The sequence below is a fragment of the Mustelus asterias genome, chromosome 10 (assembly GCF_964213995.1).
Source record: "Mustelus asterias chromosome 10, sMusAst1.hap1.1, whole genome shotgun sequence".
NCBI lineage: Eukaryota > Metazoa > Chordata > Chondrichthyes > Carcharhiniformes > Triakidae > Mustelus > Mustelus asterias.
The window spans coordinates 72,161,805-72,177,788 of NC_135810.1; the positions used below are offsets into that span (position 1 = coordinate 72,161,805).

The 15,984-nt window shown below is 39.2% G+C and overlaps 1 protein-coding gene across 5 annotated transcripts in view; it reads left to right on the plus strand.

Moving 5' to 3' along the window:
- The window catches only part of nars2 (asparaginyl-tRNA synthetase 2, mitochondrial), a 73,910-nt gene that overhangs the window by 38,626 nt on the left and 19,300 nt on the right, over positions 1 to 15,984 (plus strand). For all 5 annotated transcript variants that reach the window (XM_078221898.1, XM_078221901.1, XM_078221902.1 and 2 more), the window contains exons 7-10: positions 5,966 to 6,098; positions 13,045 to 13,143; positions 14,086 to 14,123; positions 14,430 to 14,496. In XM_078221898.1, the coding sequence (XP_078078024.1) occupies positions 5,966 to 6,098; positions 13,045 to 13,143; positions 14,086 to 14,123; positions 14,430 to 14,496 (337 nt within the window). The remainder of the gene's footprint in view (positions 1 to 5,965; positions 6,099 to 13,044; positions 13,144 to 14,085; positions 14,124 to 14,429; positions 14,497 to 15,984) is intronic.

The following is a 15,984-nucleotide window of genomic DNA, read 5'->3' on the forward strand; positions in this document are numbered from 1 at the left end:
GTGACCCAAGCCGGGAATCGAACCCGGGACCCTGGAGCTGTGAAGCAGCAGTGCTACTGTGCTACCGTGCCGCCCTTTTACTTTCAGTTTTGACTGTTGGCTAGTTAGAAGCTGTTGGACTGCAGACTTAAAAGCACTATTTTTGTGTCTATCCCTGGTATTAGTCTGGCTCATTGGAAGCAGCCTATCTTGCCTTCCTGCAGGCAAGCAGTGGCTCTGTCTCTACCTCGAGATGTGCTGTGAGCTGCAGGGCGGGCAAGTCAGAGTTTCAATTCTCAATCCAAAGGACCAATTCACAGCAGGTGTTGCAGAACTAGAAATTCCAGCATGTGAGCATTCTGTGCTAAACCTGGGATGGGTGTATGTTTGAAAGTAGGTTTGTTTGGTTAGAACAGTACATTGAGCTGTTTATACAATATCATGGTATTTTTTCTTGTTCTGTAATTGGTAAAAGTTATTGCTTATTTTATTTCTGTGGTATCTATTCTTAAATGAACTTTGTTTGATAAAAGCTCCCTAGTGGGTCATTTGAATCATACTTGAAGTGAAACATCTTGTGTTTACCCGCACCAAATTCAAGTGCAAAACTTGTGGTCAAGGCTGACTTCATAAAAAATCTTGGAATTTCTGACCTGGATTATAACAATGTGAAAATGTCTGAATGGATCTTGGGAGCAAGAGTAACCCATTCTGCCTCTTCATTCACCTTTGAACCATATCCTTTACCGACAAATATTTATTGATGTCAGTCTTTAAAATTTCAGTTGAAACTGTTTAAACCTGTTTGTAGTCCTGGACTACCCCATGAGAGAAAATCTGTATGGTGAAAAACGGATCTCTGGGGAATACTACATCATATCCTGCCAGTCAGTGAATAAACTCTTTATGCCCGCAAAAACTGTGGATGCTGGAAATACTCAGCAAGTGTGGCAGCATCTGTAGAGAGTGAAACAGAGTGAAAGTTTCAAGTCGACCTTTTGTCAGAACTGAAAAAAGTTGGTGATGTAACAGGTTTCTTCAAGCAAGAATGGAGACTGGAGGTGGGGAGGGAATAAAAGTTACCTGTCCCACTAACCTCTACCATCTGCAGTTCGAGTGAAGCTTGAGGAACAGCACTCATCTTTCATTTAGCTGCCTTACAGATTTTGGATTGGACCTGGAATTCAACAAGTTCAGAACATACCCTCTGCTATTTTTCTTTTCGTCTCTTTTTATGTTTGTTTTTGGAAAACAGGTTGATGATTCACCTTTTCTCACTTGAAACATATCTTTTCTTTCCTTTGCTTTGCACTGTCATCCCTTTCATCCTAAAACATATCTTCCCCGTTTTTCTTCAGCCTTCATCTCTGCCTCTTGCTTAAACCTGTTACACGTTTCTTAGTTCTGATGAAAGATCATGAATCTGAAACATTCACTATGTTTCTCTCTCGTCAGATGCTACAAAACCACCTTTGTGTCATGTCTCCAACCTTGCAATTCATTCCTGATCAAAGTCATATAGTTACCTCCAATTCACTGCACTCTTGTTTTTGCTCTGTATGGAACCTTATCAGATAGCTCTGGAAGCCCATAGAGACATGCATTGACATTCTTCCATTTAGCACGTTGAAGCATTACAATTACCCTGTATGTAAATATTACACAATGGAATTAGTTCAGGATGAATGCCAAGTGTTGGCAAAGTATTTCAATTTTTGTTCAAGGAAAGAGTGAGAGTTAACAAAAATAGTGCAAATGGAGATATTATTTTTTGCAGCTGCTAACCTGTCACTTGAATAAACTTTTTTCATAATTTATAACCTAATCTGATCTACTTTCTAAAATGTTATCAGTCCCAAGAGGTCTGAGTCATATTCAGTAAGCTAATTGCAGTAGCAAGGATTTCTGTTTAACCTAGAGACAACATGACACGATACTATATGTAAAGTTGTCTTGTTTATCATAAGTGTTCACTTACAAGTGATTTTGTTCAGAGCATGAAATATTTTGATGAAGCCTAAAAATCAATTGTTTTCCAAATTCTATTTTCTTTACACGATACTATTTGCTCTCTCCGGTATGATTGAAACTGGGAAAAAGATGTGTTTCCACATGAGTAAATTTGAACAATCCAGAATACATTTCTGATCTCTGTTTCTAGCATTTTACTTTCATGACCAGGAGAATTTGCATAGCTTGAAGGGAAGCATTCAAGGATATGCTTCTTACAAGTTCTGCTCCCCAACGGGAGAAATGGATTATGGAATCACTGGCTCACGTTTTTAGTACTGATTCTGTAGACCAGAGACTAACACAATCAACAGAACACTTGGTAAGCAAGGAGTTCCATTCAGTCGTCCATAATTATTGGATTGTGTTGCTTCCAAAAACAAGGAATATTTATATATTTTCTAAGTTGATAAAGAGCCTGTTTATTCAGGATTTAGTCCCCATTGGGGCAGTGACATAATAGACAGATACTTTCAACTGTTTCCTTGTAACAGAAAATGAATTCACATATTTTCTATGGCTTGTAGCAGTTCACCAAATGATGTTACCAATTGTAAACTTGTCTGCTGTAAATAGTCAAACAAAATGATTCCACTATTAGGATTCAGATTTCATTTTGTTTTATAACAAGTGAAGTTAATACATATCTTGTGTAAACAACTCTGCTTTCCAATGCCCAAAATTAATTAACTGCATAACCACTTCAAAATTCAAGATATCATGACTGGCAATGAGTGTGGAAAACACTAACAACTCAAATCAAACTGACCATTGCTGCCAAAATTTACATACTCCTCTTGCATGTGAATTGAGCAGTGGATGTTTTTATTTCCATAAGCAAATTCAGGCTATTGTATTTATTGTTGCACAGATTGTAGCTCCATTTAAGGAATGCCTCTGGCTCCGACATCTTCACAAATGTGAACTAAGCCAAGTGCTTTCTCTGAACATTTATAGGATTTTCCTTTACATATTGAAAATTTTAAAGAACAGCCTACATCACAGCAAATGCACATAATACTTTATTTTGCACTTACAATGGCCATTGGGAGTGATCAGAAGGATCTGCTCCCGGTTGTTTTGTTACGGCTATCTTTTGTACAGATCCAATCATAAGTATATTCAATTTTACACACCCATGATTCACAGAGGCAGTGGCACATTTAAAAGTGCAGCTTCCTTCAATCAAAAGCAATTTTCATCACCCAGCTTTCTGAAAAGCAACTTGTGGGCTTTATGAATTTGAGGAAAGATTTAAGACTGTTAACAGTAGGCACGAAAGTTGAAAAAGGTCTGTGGAACTGTCTTTGTTAAGCTGTCAAGTCATTTAAATCCCCTGCTATTTAAATTGTGAGAAAACAGCGTGCTGTGACTGAAAAAAATGATGCTTGCAATTTCAATAAATATGTCTTGACATATGCTTGAGGGTTATCGTTTTTAGGATTAGTACTGCCTAACTGTTTCCATAACCATTCATTATGACAGTGCAAGTTCACAGGTTGTTTGACAGTTCCAAGTGACTATAAAGGGATTGGCTGACTTTGTGGGGCGATGAATACAGATGTTTTTTTTATAAGTGATTTAAGTACTTCAAGTATTTAAATGTATTGAAAGGGCTTTTATCAATGAGAATTTTTAAATATTTAATGAAGTCTGTAAAATTTGGAAATTTACTTTACATTTCAGCATGGCTTCTAAGGCATGTCAGTGGTAGATACTGAGTGGGTTGGCATGGAGGGTATAAGAGCAAAGGATGGGGAGCATGGGTTAACATGAATTGGTATATGGGTATGAGGGATCATTGGGGGCTTGGTAGAGGAGCATAGATTGGCATGGAACGTATGTGGGACTATGTGGATGGGTAGAATGGAATGAGGTGACATAGATAGTATGACGGGCCATGAGGGAGGGGGGATTTAAGGGGGAGGGAAATGAGGTGGCATAAATTGGCTAGATGGGGTGAGGGCTAGAGGGCTTTCCTGTTATTATAACTGAGACAGCCCACCTCCGCACTTGTGGCTCCTGTGGTTGGCCCAGCATTATTTCCTGTCGCAATTTGGGGATTCCTGACTCTGCACCCAATTCCGGAGTGAAATTTCAGCCCCAAATATTTGTATGTCATTCTTAAGGCAGTTTTACCAAGAATTAAGGGCAGAGTAAATTTTTAAGTTTGTTTATTAGTGTCACAAGTAGGCCTACATTAACATTGCAATGAAGTTACTGTGAAAATCCCCTCGTTGCCATATTCCAGTGCCTGTTTGGGTACAATGAGGGAGAATTTAGCATGGCCAATGCACCCAACCAGCATGTCTTTCTGACTATGGGAGGAAACCGGAACACCCGGAAGAAACTTCCACAGACATGGGGAGAAGATGCAGACTCTGCACAGACAGTGACCCAAACAGCTTCCCTGGCACTGCGAAGCAGCAGTACTAACTACTGCACCACCTCAACTTGACCCATTGCTTAACAATGAAGAACACCTGTATGAACTTTCATGCTTCTCCGATTGAAATTCTAAATTTATGTTAAATGACATGCACGTTTGTGCTGTGGATCTATTTCTGTGAACAACTAATTTGAAGAGATGAAGGAATGAATGAATTTAGGCTAGATTTGATATAGGGTCCCAGGTTTGAGAAGGCAAAATGCTGCCTGCTGCCCCATGCAGTCCCTTTTCATTGACAAACTGCACTATATTCCTGTGTCAGTGAAGTGGACAGCTTGCCAGATGAAAAGCCAATAATAGTTTGTAAAATGTTCCAGTCTCATCACTTAATTGGCTAGGAGAAATTGAGGACATTGGGCCCATACTCTCAAGAGTTTAAAAGAATAAGTGGTGATCTCATTGAAGCGTACAAGGTTCTGAAGAAATCACCGAGTTGTTTCCCCTGACTGAGGAATCAAGACTATGGAGCAAAAGCCTTAGGATAAGGGGTCAATCATTAAGGACTGAGATGAGAAATAGTTGTTCAAACAATTGTGAATTTTTAAAATTCTCTACTTCAGAGGGTTGTGCAAGCTCCATCCTTGAGTATATTTGAGACTTGGGAAATATATTTTTGATCTTTTGGATTCAAGGGCGGGGGGGGGAGCAAATAGGAAGGTGGAGGTGGGGCGGATGATCAGCCATGATCACATTGATTTGTGAAGCTGGCTCAAGGGGTCATTGGTCGTCTTCTCCTATTTATGTTCCTATCCACAGAATTAGCTGGAAACAGGATTATTAGTGAAATCAGCTTGTGGACAAAGTACCAACCAAGTAGTATTGGAAATGTATTCCTAGAAATTGTAAAGCAATTCCCCTGTAACTTCTATGGGAGAGCAACGAAACCCCCAGAAATATGGTGTAAGCAGTCATTTAAATTGATTTAGAGGTTCGAATCTCTGGTTTTCAAGGAGATAATGTTTACAGGATGTTATTTCTTGCAGATGCTTTTGCATTTCACCAAATATACAGCTGTTGAGAGCCTTCAAAAAAAAGCTTTCCTATTGCCAGTCTCTGATTAATGAAATACTTCCTGTTAATTTCTTTAATTTGCTGAATTAAACCATTATAATTTGATCTGCAAAACTATAATTTGATCTGCAGATGGCAAGCTTGAACATCACTTTCTATTGTTCACTGGAATACTGAGTTATGTTCAATTATTGTTTAGCAGTCTTTATATTAATCCTTTGGCTAAGGAAATGTTCATTTTCGACAGACCTGGTCACAAACTTAAATATCTAGACTTGAAAATGTACATTGAATTAAATCTCAGTCACAGTAATCAAAAATCATATCTATTTTTCATAAGCATTGGAATAATTCCTTGAAATATCACTTTTATCACCAAGGCCTGTTTCTGTTAAACTAAAATTAGTACAATTGATAGTGTAACTCCAATTCGAGAAAGTTGTCGCAAGGCTAAAGCACTTTTTTAGATTGGTGCATTGATAAAAAAATCATCTTTTGTTCTGGACAATTTATTAGGGCTTTCACTCAAGTATATACCTTTGGACCGACATTTCGAGCAGAAAATTCCCAAACCAGAAGACATTTAGCGGAGTTTTACATGGTGGAAGCAGAACTTGCCTTCACCGAAAGCTTGAAAGACATTATGGAGGTAAAGATTCCACAATTGCAAATACATTTATGATTCTGTACTAAATCTGTGGTTTTCTACACTGTTGCCTGTATGATCTAAAGTGGATATGTTAGATTTATCTGCTGCTGATAATGACATAACCTTATACCATAATCATCAATTGTTGATTCATATATTTTACAAATTAACATTTCTCTCACCTTGAAGTTACTGTTGCGTTCTTTTTTGTGACCATCTATTCAATTTTTACATGTGAAATAACATGAAAAGATGATTTTACAATTTTGCCTTTGGGTTAACTAATTAATTATCACATTCAAAGTAAGGCAGAAACCACAAATTCATAGTTGAACTGTTAAAAGTAAATACTTGTTGAATTTTTGTCACTAACTACATAAAAGTTTAATTGTGATCATGGTACAGAGAAATGCCAATTGACTTCCCTTTTTGCAGATCTAGATTATTGGCTCAGTTATTGTCCCATTCCTGAATCTTTCCTGGTTGTTTGCCTCAGGATGCATCCAATTATCGATCCATATTTCTTATCTATGTGCTACTCCTTAGTGACATCAGCTGGAAATTCAGCATCAGATTCCACATGTATGCTGACAGCACCTGACTCTACCACCGTCTTGCTCGAACCCTTCATTGTTTCTAAATGATCAGTCTGGCATCTAATACTGGATGAGCAGAAACTTCCTCCAATTAAATATTGGAAAGGCTGAAGTCACTGTCTTAGACTTCTGCTACAAACTCCACTCCGTGCCAACAATTCCATCCTCCTCCTTCTTAGAAACTGAGACTGAACAAGACACTTCGCAACCTTAATGTCCTATTTGATCATGTTGTGAATGTGCCAGCAGGTCCAAAGCCACCAGCATTTCAAAAGGTATTTCGCAGGATGTGAATCCCAATAACGAGATTAACAGTTGTAGACAGACCAAAAGAAATACACGGTCCTGCTAATTGGAAACACTTTTGAGTAGACATTTGCACCATCCAGGCATGACATACTTATGTTAATCTAAAGAACTAACAGAAGTTGAGGGGGCAGACAGCCAAGTATACAGAGAGAATCTTCAATGGGAAAAAATAATATTATTGACAATCTTTTTGTGGAAGGAGGGGGAAGATTCCACATGGCAGTCTGTAAGCCGATTCTTTTGGCAGACCAGAATCAAGAGTGCAGAAAACCTTTGTGGGGATAGTTTAAACTCCATATCTTCGCTGAACCAAGAAGAACCATTCCCCAGAATTGTATACAGTGGTAACTATAAGCAGGCCTTTACTTATAGATCTATTGGATTGGATGCTGTTTGGGACGAGGAAAGTCCTGAAAGAGTTCAATCTTGTAAATGTACTTTGGATCGAAAAGGTCATTGCGTGCGTGCGTGCGAGAGAGATTCAGGGTTTGTGACAATCACAAGAAGACCTTAAATCCTTGCCCTCACTAATGGTGCCTATCTCCATTAATATAACATCACCCAACTCCACCCTATCTCTGCCATTCTGCTGCTGAAACCATCATTCTTTGTTAACCCTGTTATCTCAGACTGGGAAATTCTATAAACGCACTCCTTGTTGGCCTCTCTGATTTTACCCCCATAAACCTGTGATCATCCAAAACTCTGTTGCCTCTGTCCTAATATATATTAACTTCTGTTCACCCAGCATCCTTTATTCCCGGCTTCCACTGGCTCCCAGTTAACTAGCAACTAGATTTTTAAAGTTCTGATCTTTGTTTTCAGATCCCTCTGTGGTCTGGCCACTCTCTATCTCTCTGATCTTCTACAGCCCTACCCACCTCCAAAATATCTGTGCTCCTCTAATTCTGGCCTCTTGAGCATCCCTGATTTCAATTGCTCTACTTATGACAGCCTTGCCTTCAGCTGTCCAGACCCTAAGTTCTGGAATTCCCTCTGCTCCTGTACCTCATTTTCTTTTCAACGTTTACCTCTTGGACCAAGATTTTGGGCATCTGTCCATGTATCTCCTCATTTAGCTGTGTTATCCTGTTTCATAATGTGCCATATAAATACAAGTTGTTGAGTGTACTGGTTATATTTTGTTATACTAGATACTTTTTTGAATACCTTCCACTATATCTTAGTGGACAATACAGCATGATTGACTATAGATTCCCATGCAGCAAAATTCTAGCCATGACTGTATGGTCAATGACAAAAAAGATGCCATTTCCTCCAAATGAACATACAATTAAAACAAAGTTGTTTTTTTTTAATTGATGTGTGTCCACTAGCTGAATGTGGAGCCATGTGTTGTAGAGTATTATTATAAGCATCATCTTACTTGAATGCATTCACTGATCTCTAACGGTTGTGCACATATACGGGTTTAATCTTCCATGACGGACCTGTGTACTCGCTGCTGTTTGTGGTCCTGAGTTCTTGCTGTATTATAGTTCGATGTTTCTTTTTATATAAAGCAGTTTGAATTTATCAACATGTTTGACTACATTTTGTGGTTCAAGTTACCACATCTTTTTGGTGGCAAGGAGAAAATGGCACTGTTAAAAAGGAACAGAGCAATAAATGGAATGGAACAATTTGACGATCGGCAAGGTAATATAAAGATTTGCACAGTGAGTAGCTAGTTTGTGATGCGTGGTGATCCAGAGCTCAAATCAGCAGGTGCTCATGAGTTTTACCGAGGAAACAAGGTAGCAATGCCATGGCTATGTTCAGGACTATCTGAGTTTGTGGAAGAGATTGGGGACTGGACTGAATATGTGGAAAGGTTAGTACGCTTTTTCTTGGCAAATGGAATTACAAATGAGGCTAAAAAAACACTCTCAGAAGGATTGAGTGCTATGTGGGGTGAAGACCTACAAGTAAGAAATTTAGCTACGGCAGAGAAACTGGGGGACATTCCATTTGTGGATTTATTTGCATTTGTTCAGAATCACCACAATCCTGAGCCCTCAGTGATTGTTCAGTGTTTCAAGTTTCGTAGCAATCTTTGGGACAGTCCAGCTAACTTTGTTGCTGAATTACGGCAGCTCTCAGAACATTGAGAGTTTGGGGCATTTTTGGAAGACATGCTGCAAGACAGACTAGTTAATGGCATTAATGAGCACAGTATTCAGCAGTGTTTGCTAGGAGAAGCTACAGAAGGCTCCAGAAATTTCTCAGGGCATGAAAATGGCTGCCAACAATGCAAAATATATTCAGAAGACCAGTTGTGTGACACAGGTGGGTGCATTGCCTCAAGTAAACAAAGGGGCTGCAAGTAAAAAGGTGAGGACACAAGTGTTTTAGGTGTGGAGGGTCACACAATGTGAATCGTTGCAAGCTTATGGACGCTGTTTGTCTCCGGCACAACAAAAGTTATTTAGCTAAGAAGTGTCTATGTGCGAAGAGCAAGTCAAACGCGAAGCAAGAAAATTCAAATTTGAAAAAGCCTCAGTCAGCTACTCATTACCTAATAAAGCTCCGACCAAACAGAGGAGCACTCTTCCAACGTGTTTATTATGCGTGAGGGCCATACAGAGCCTATTTATGCTAAAATGGAGATCAATGGTAAATATATCAAGATGAAGGTGGACACAGGAGCCTCTGCATCAGTACTCAGTGAGGAGACTTTCAGGAAGACTTGGGCTCTAAGCAGCCACCAGCCCTTACTCAGGCAGAGATCAAATTTTGGGCATACACTGGAGAGACTATACCATTGCTTGAGGCGTTAAGAGTTGGACATTGCATACAACTGCCAAGAAACAAAAGCACCCCTTCTGGTGGTGAAAGGAAAGGGGCTAATTCTATTAGAATATGATTGGCTGAGTAAAATTTTGTTGAGTTGGGATGAGATTAAGGGCACACAAGTGACAGAGGATGTCACCAGAAATACCCTGAGCTGTTAATGGTACTGTAGTTAAGTTTTTCGTAGATCCTCGGGCTACTGCTCACTTTTTCAAACCCAGAACCATGTCTTGCGCTAAGAAAGGCAAAATGGAGATGTTGGAGCGACTGCACAGGCTTGGAATCATTGAGTCCATTCAGTTCTCTCATTGGACAGATCCAATTGTTCCTGTTAAGAGTGAGGACAATGTGCACACATGGAGATTACAAGCTTACTTTAATCAGGCTTCCAAGTTGGGTGCTTACCCATTGCTGAGGATGGAAGATCTGTTTCCAACTCTTGCTGGAGGAAAGCCGTTCTCAAAGCTTGACATGAGTCATGCCTACCAGCAACTCTTACTAGAGGAGGACTCAAAGCAATATGTCACAAACAACACTCGAAAGGGTTGTTCAAATACAATCATCTGGTTTTTGAGGTATCCTCCAGTCTGACGATCTTTCAAAGGACAATGGGCAATCTGTTAAAGGCATTCCTTGCATAGCAGTTTATTTGGACTACGTCTTAATTTTCGGGAAAACTAAGGAGGAGCCCTCAACAACCTAGATAAAGTGTTAGAGGTTTACAGAAGCAGAACTGCACCTGAAACACAGCAAATGCATTTTTCAGGCAGCAAGCATGGAATATCTAGGTCACAGAATCAGAATGCAGGGTGTAGCTCCTGTGGAAGAAAAAGTTCAATCTATTAAAGTTCCAAATCCCAGGAATGTGTCAGAGCTCAGGTCATTGCTGGGTATGGAAATTACTATGAAAAGTTTATGCCAGACCTTTCAATAGTGTTAGTGTCACTGTATCTACTACTTCACAAAGAAACCGAATGGAAGTGGGGGCCAGCGCAAGAGAAATCTTTCAAGGATGTGAAACCATTGATGCACTCAGCTAACCAACATTTGATTCATTTTGATCAACATGGAACTCATTCTGTCAGGTGTTACCTTGCCCTATGGCGTTGGGAAGTACTCTCTCATGATGGAGGACAAGTCAGAAAATCCCATTGGTTTTGTATGTACACTGGCACCAGCTGAAAAGGTTATTCACAGACATGAAAGATCTAGCCGTCGTTTTTGCTGTGGAATGGTTTTGAATACTTTTATTGTCATTCATTCACTATATGTACCGACCACAAGCCATTGAGTTTTCGGTGATTCCAAATGTATTCCTTCCATGGCTTTGGCAAGAATGCAGCGTTGGGCTCTTAAATGGTCAGATTATCAGTACAATATCGTGAGCAAGGAAGGACAATATAAACTCGGACGCGTTGAGTTGTCTTCCTTTAGCTGGTGTGCCAACCAAGGTATTATTCCCTCCAGATGTCAAAGCGAGAGTAGACAAAAAACAGGGAAAGCAGTAGAGGCATGATTATCATGCTAAGGAGTGATGTTTTCTTCTGAATGACTGTCTATGTGAAGAATTTTGTAGTAATCAACATTGAGTACCTGGAATTATTCTTAACCAAAGTGGTCTAGTATCATTAGTAGTGAAACTACTTCACGGGAGAGTCATTCGCAGACACCAGGATCACATTTGACGGCACCACAACTCAGTCAGCAAAGGTTCCAAGTCAACAATGGAAAAGGATGCTGCTGTGAAAATTCAAGGAGTGGTTCCTGTTGTACCAGGACTTCCCGTAGATTCTACTTCAAGAAAGGGACACTTGTGCACAGATACTCAACCGACTCCTGCACCCACAAGTTCAGCTGAACTAAGTCGAGCATCACCAGAGTTGACGGAGTCGCCAGTGGTACTGCACAAATCTGTGTGGATTTAGTCTTCCAGGAAGGCCCTAGCTGCTGCTCCTGGTACTGAGTTTTTGCTGAATTATATCTTGATGTTTCTTGTATGTAAAGTAGGTTGAATTTATTAGCGTGCTTGACTACTTTTTGTGGCTGAAGTTACCACACCATGTTCACCTGTGAAGCACTTGATCTTGTGTAAGAACTGTTCAGTGATTTGCCAGTTTTGTTACTTCCCCTCCATTTGTGCCAGTGTGGTTTTTTGAGTAATTCTTCTTGGGCTTTCTTTTCCTTCCTCATCTGCCTTACAAGGGCATATTTTTACATAATAGTACATTGGTATGCCCGGTCCATCAGGTTACTTTCTGATTTGGGGGGAGGGGGGGGGCGGGGTGGGCACTCCCATTGCCACTCTGCATAGGGATCGGTGGCGGAGGGAAGAGGAGATCAGGGCTGACCATCTGAGTTTGGGGGGAGTGGGTGTCTCGGGGATGTCAAGACTGCGGGGGGAGGGATCATCAGGGCTGGCCTAAAGAGGTCTGGGAGGCCAGCGATTGAGGGGTGGGGGGATCGGACAGGCAGCAATGAGGAGCCGAGGGGCTAGCCAGTGATCAGGAGACCGGCAGTGCGGAGTTACTTTGCATGCGCAGTGGCCCGCTCAGCGCTATGCTGCCGGTCCCTCCAGCTGGAATAGTCCCCGCCCACACATTTTCAGTGTGAATCGCGCTAGGGAACTCTACAGTGTTCAGTGTGGGAGATTCATTTTGAAAAGCCGCTTTAAGAAAAAACAGTGGGAAGTACCCGTTTTCACGCAAATTCGGCACTTAAAATCTTTTTGGGAGAATCGGCCCCCTGGTATTTTATAGATTATACTAGAAACAGGTAGTGCCATAGTATAGTGGTTATTGGACTCCATAATCCAGAGGCCTGATCTGGAAGTAAGAGTTCAAATCCCACTGTGACTGCTGGGGAGTTTACATTCAGTTGTGTAAATCTGGAATAAAAAGCTAGCAACAGCAATGGCAACTGTTAGGCTAAAGGACTGTTGTAAAAATCCATCTGGTTCACTAATACTCAGTAGGAAACAAAATCTGTCACCCTGACCTGGTCTATGTGACTGCAGCTATGGCAACGTAAGTGACTCTTAATTTTCCTCTGAAATGACATTATTGACACTTAGTTGAATAAAAATATATGATTCCCATCTTTTCAACAGCAATAAATGCCGACTTTACCAATAATGTCCACACCCCTTGAATGAAAAAAAAATTGTCCTGTTGTTGATTGACTTGAGACTTAATTTCAGAAGACCTACAATATCTGCCACTGGTTTTGACAGTATCATTTGGTTTCTCCAGGTGATGGAGAATCTCTTCAAGACTGCAACCTCATGTATTCTTTCAAAATGCCCAGGTGATATTGAACTCTTCCACAAATATGTAGCTCCAGGACAAAAGGTTTGTATATTCTGTCTCCGACCTTGAAGTTAGAAAATTTGGCTATATTTCATGTTCTCTGCAACGAGATTTATAGAGATACAAAGATGATATAGCATTCAGAAATCATTATATTTGTACTTGTGTTTCTAGCAGTTTTTGTCCAAGTTTCCTAACATTGTCAAAATTATATGAAGAAAATTGCCAGAATTCCAAAATCCTTGTAGACCATAACAGTTTTAACAAAGGAGTCAGACCTAAAAGGCTTTCATTTCCTTTTACTCAACAGGTCCTACCTGACCAGAGTGTTGGCAGCGTTTTCAGTTTTTGTTTCAAATTTCCAAAATCTGCAGTTTTGGTTGCTTTTTGTGAACATGGTAAACATTTATCCTTTCCACCCCAGAAAGTTGAAGCGTCCTTTAGATTAACATCAAAAGTGACTATGGAATTAATAGCAGATTCAAAAAACATATTAAAAATTAACATTTATGCTTGCATGTTTATACATTTGTGTGGGTGAAGTTGTTTCATTTCTGAACTGGTATAATGTGAAGAATTGTAAAATGGCACCAGAAAAATTAATTTTAGCTGAAACAAAAACAAATGTGTGGATGCTGGAAATCTGAAATAAAACTAGAAAATGATAGAAACAACCAGCAGGTCATAGAACATCTGTGGGAAGAGAAAAAGTTATTCGAGTCAATAACTTTTCAAGAGTTGCAAGATGAGCAGTTTTTAAGCACATACAAGATCGGGGAAAGTGGCAAGGAGGCATGATTGGATGGAAGGCAGGAGTGTTAAATGACAAAAGGGATAATCACACAAGGTGAAAGATGGTGATATATCTTATTCAGGGGAAATAAATTCCCTGAACTGACATGGAACCTTTTGGGGACAGTGCTGGGCTGCTGCAAAACTTTCTGTAAAGAAATTGGTGATTAATTGTGATTTTTTTATTTGTAGGGAAGGGTGGAACAGATGCTGAAAAATTCATTTCACGTGTAAGCAAGTCACTTTTGTATTTTTAAAAGATACATATATTCTTTTTTTTTACTGCTTTTGTAGAGAGATGCAGGTTTGGAGTCTTTTAGTTCTATACCTGAATGTTTTCCATATGTTGTTTTTCACTTTCGATATCCAATGCATAATTCCACGTCATGTTAAGATTACCAAAAGATAATATAAAGATAATATAAAGATAATAAAATAAGAAATGAAAAGGTCACAAAGCCCTCCAGGTTTGATTGTGGTTTGGCCCGTGTTAAACAACTTGTTCGATGTAATTACAATGTAAATATAATTTTTAGGCTTTCCTATACTGAAGCGATTGACATTTTGCAAAGAAGTATGGAAACCTTCACGTTTGAACCCAAGGTAAAGAATATGGCCTGAATATGGATTCATTTTGTGAAATTGCAACAGTACCATTGGGCATTTAATAGTTAACTAATTTAACTCTCCTTTTTGAGTCAATCCAATTTATTTATATCTCAATTTCTTCTCCGCTTTGAACTGAGATTTTTATGCTTTTATATCAAACTTTTACTGGTTATTGTTTCAAGTTTAGCTTTTCAATCTGGTTATAATCAAAAAAAGAAATTGCTTGTTTGAAAAGTATAATTTTGGTACCCCATAGCGATGTATATTTAAAGAAGCAATTTTGTTACCATAATTATACTTCCTATTGATTACAGTTTTTGCCTATTTTCTGCAACTTCTTTGAGTGCAAAAAATGAACTTTTCCATATTTTTCCTTTATCACTCATGGATTTTGGATCCTAAGGTTGTAATAAAGTATAAAGTTTATTATTCATGTTCAGCTTTCTTCACTGCTCCGTGTCCCTGCCTTTCTTATCTGTTCTTCAAACCTTTTACTTATATCCTTGCTTGCTATTTCTATTTTTTCTTCCTCGGGCTGTTTCCTTGTTTTTCCCACTTGCCTTTAGCTCTATTCTTTCCCTTTTATTTTGATATCCCGACCCTGAGGTGGGCAGTATGAATATTGTAACAGTGTGTCGAGTGAGCAATTTTGTTGGGTTGCTTCTAGCTTCTTTAATCACAGGAGATTGTGTTGACCAGGTGCTCTCAGGAATGCATTGCCCAGATTGGTGTTCCCACAAGGAGTCCTGTAGAGATGTAAAATATATACTGTTATACTGTATTTCCACATGAAATGCATGTATTCTAGAATAGTAGGCTGTTAAAACAGATGCATCAATTTAGTTACCCTCCACTGAAGCACTCTTATTTAATTTTGAACCATCTGCTTCAGTGTAAATGCAGTCTGAAATGGGGCCAGTGGCAGTAATTTCTACAGTTTTGTTTTATAGAAGAGGAAGTTCTGAAGTAGTGTACAGGATTGAATTAAAAATATATAATGGGGATTTATTAGCATTTCTCTTGTAACTGGAGTTTTCTGAACAGTTTAAAGCTTTTTCATCCTGTAATTCAAAATAACGATGTCCATCTATGCTATTATGATTGTTAAAATACTGGAACATAAAATAGCATGCCTACAATTGTTTTTAAAGCTTAATGACCAGATCCTAATTTTGTCATCAGCAGGCATGTCAGTATACACCTGTGCCTGGAATTAAAGCAGTCAGCACTGTTGCCAGTGTTGGCTTGTAGGCAATAATCTCTAATCACTCAAATCTAACTCTATTCCACTTACTATCGGAAAAGCTATAATAATGGGTATTACATTATACAGTACCAACAATACAAACTTACAATGTTCATCTTTAAGCTGAGCAGAGCGAATCAGTGTTTTTTAAAATAGAACATTGTCATTGTTTTTATATATCTGGGGATATAATATAGCTGAGACCTGATGGATGTTATCTGGGTGTGAGAGAGCAT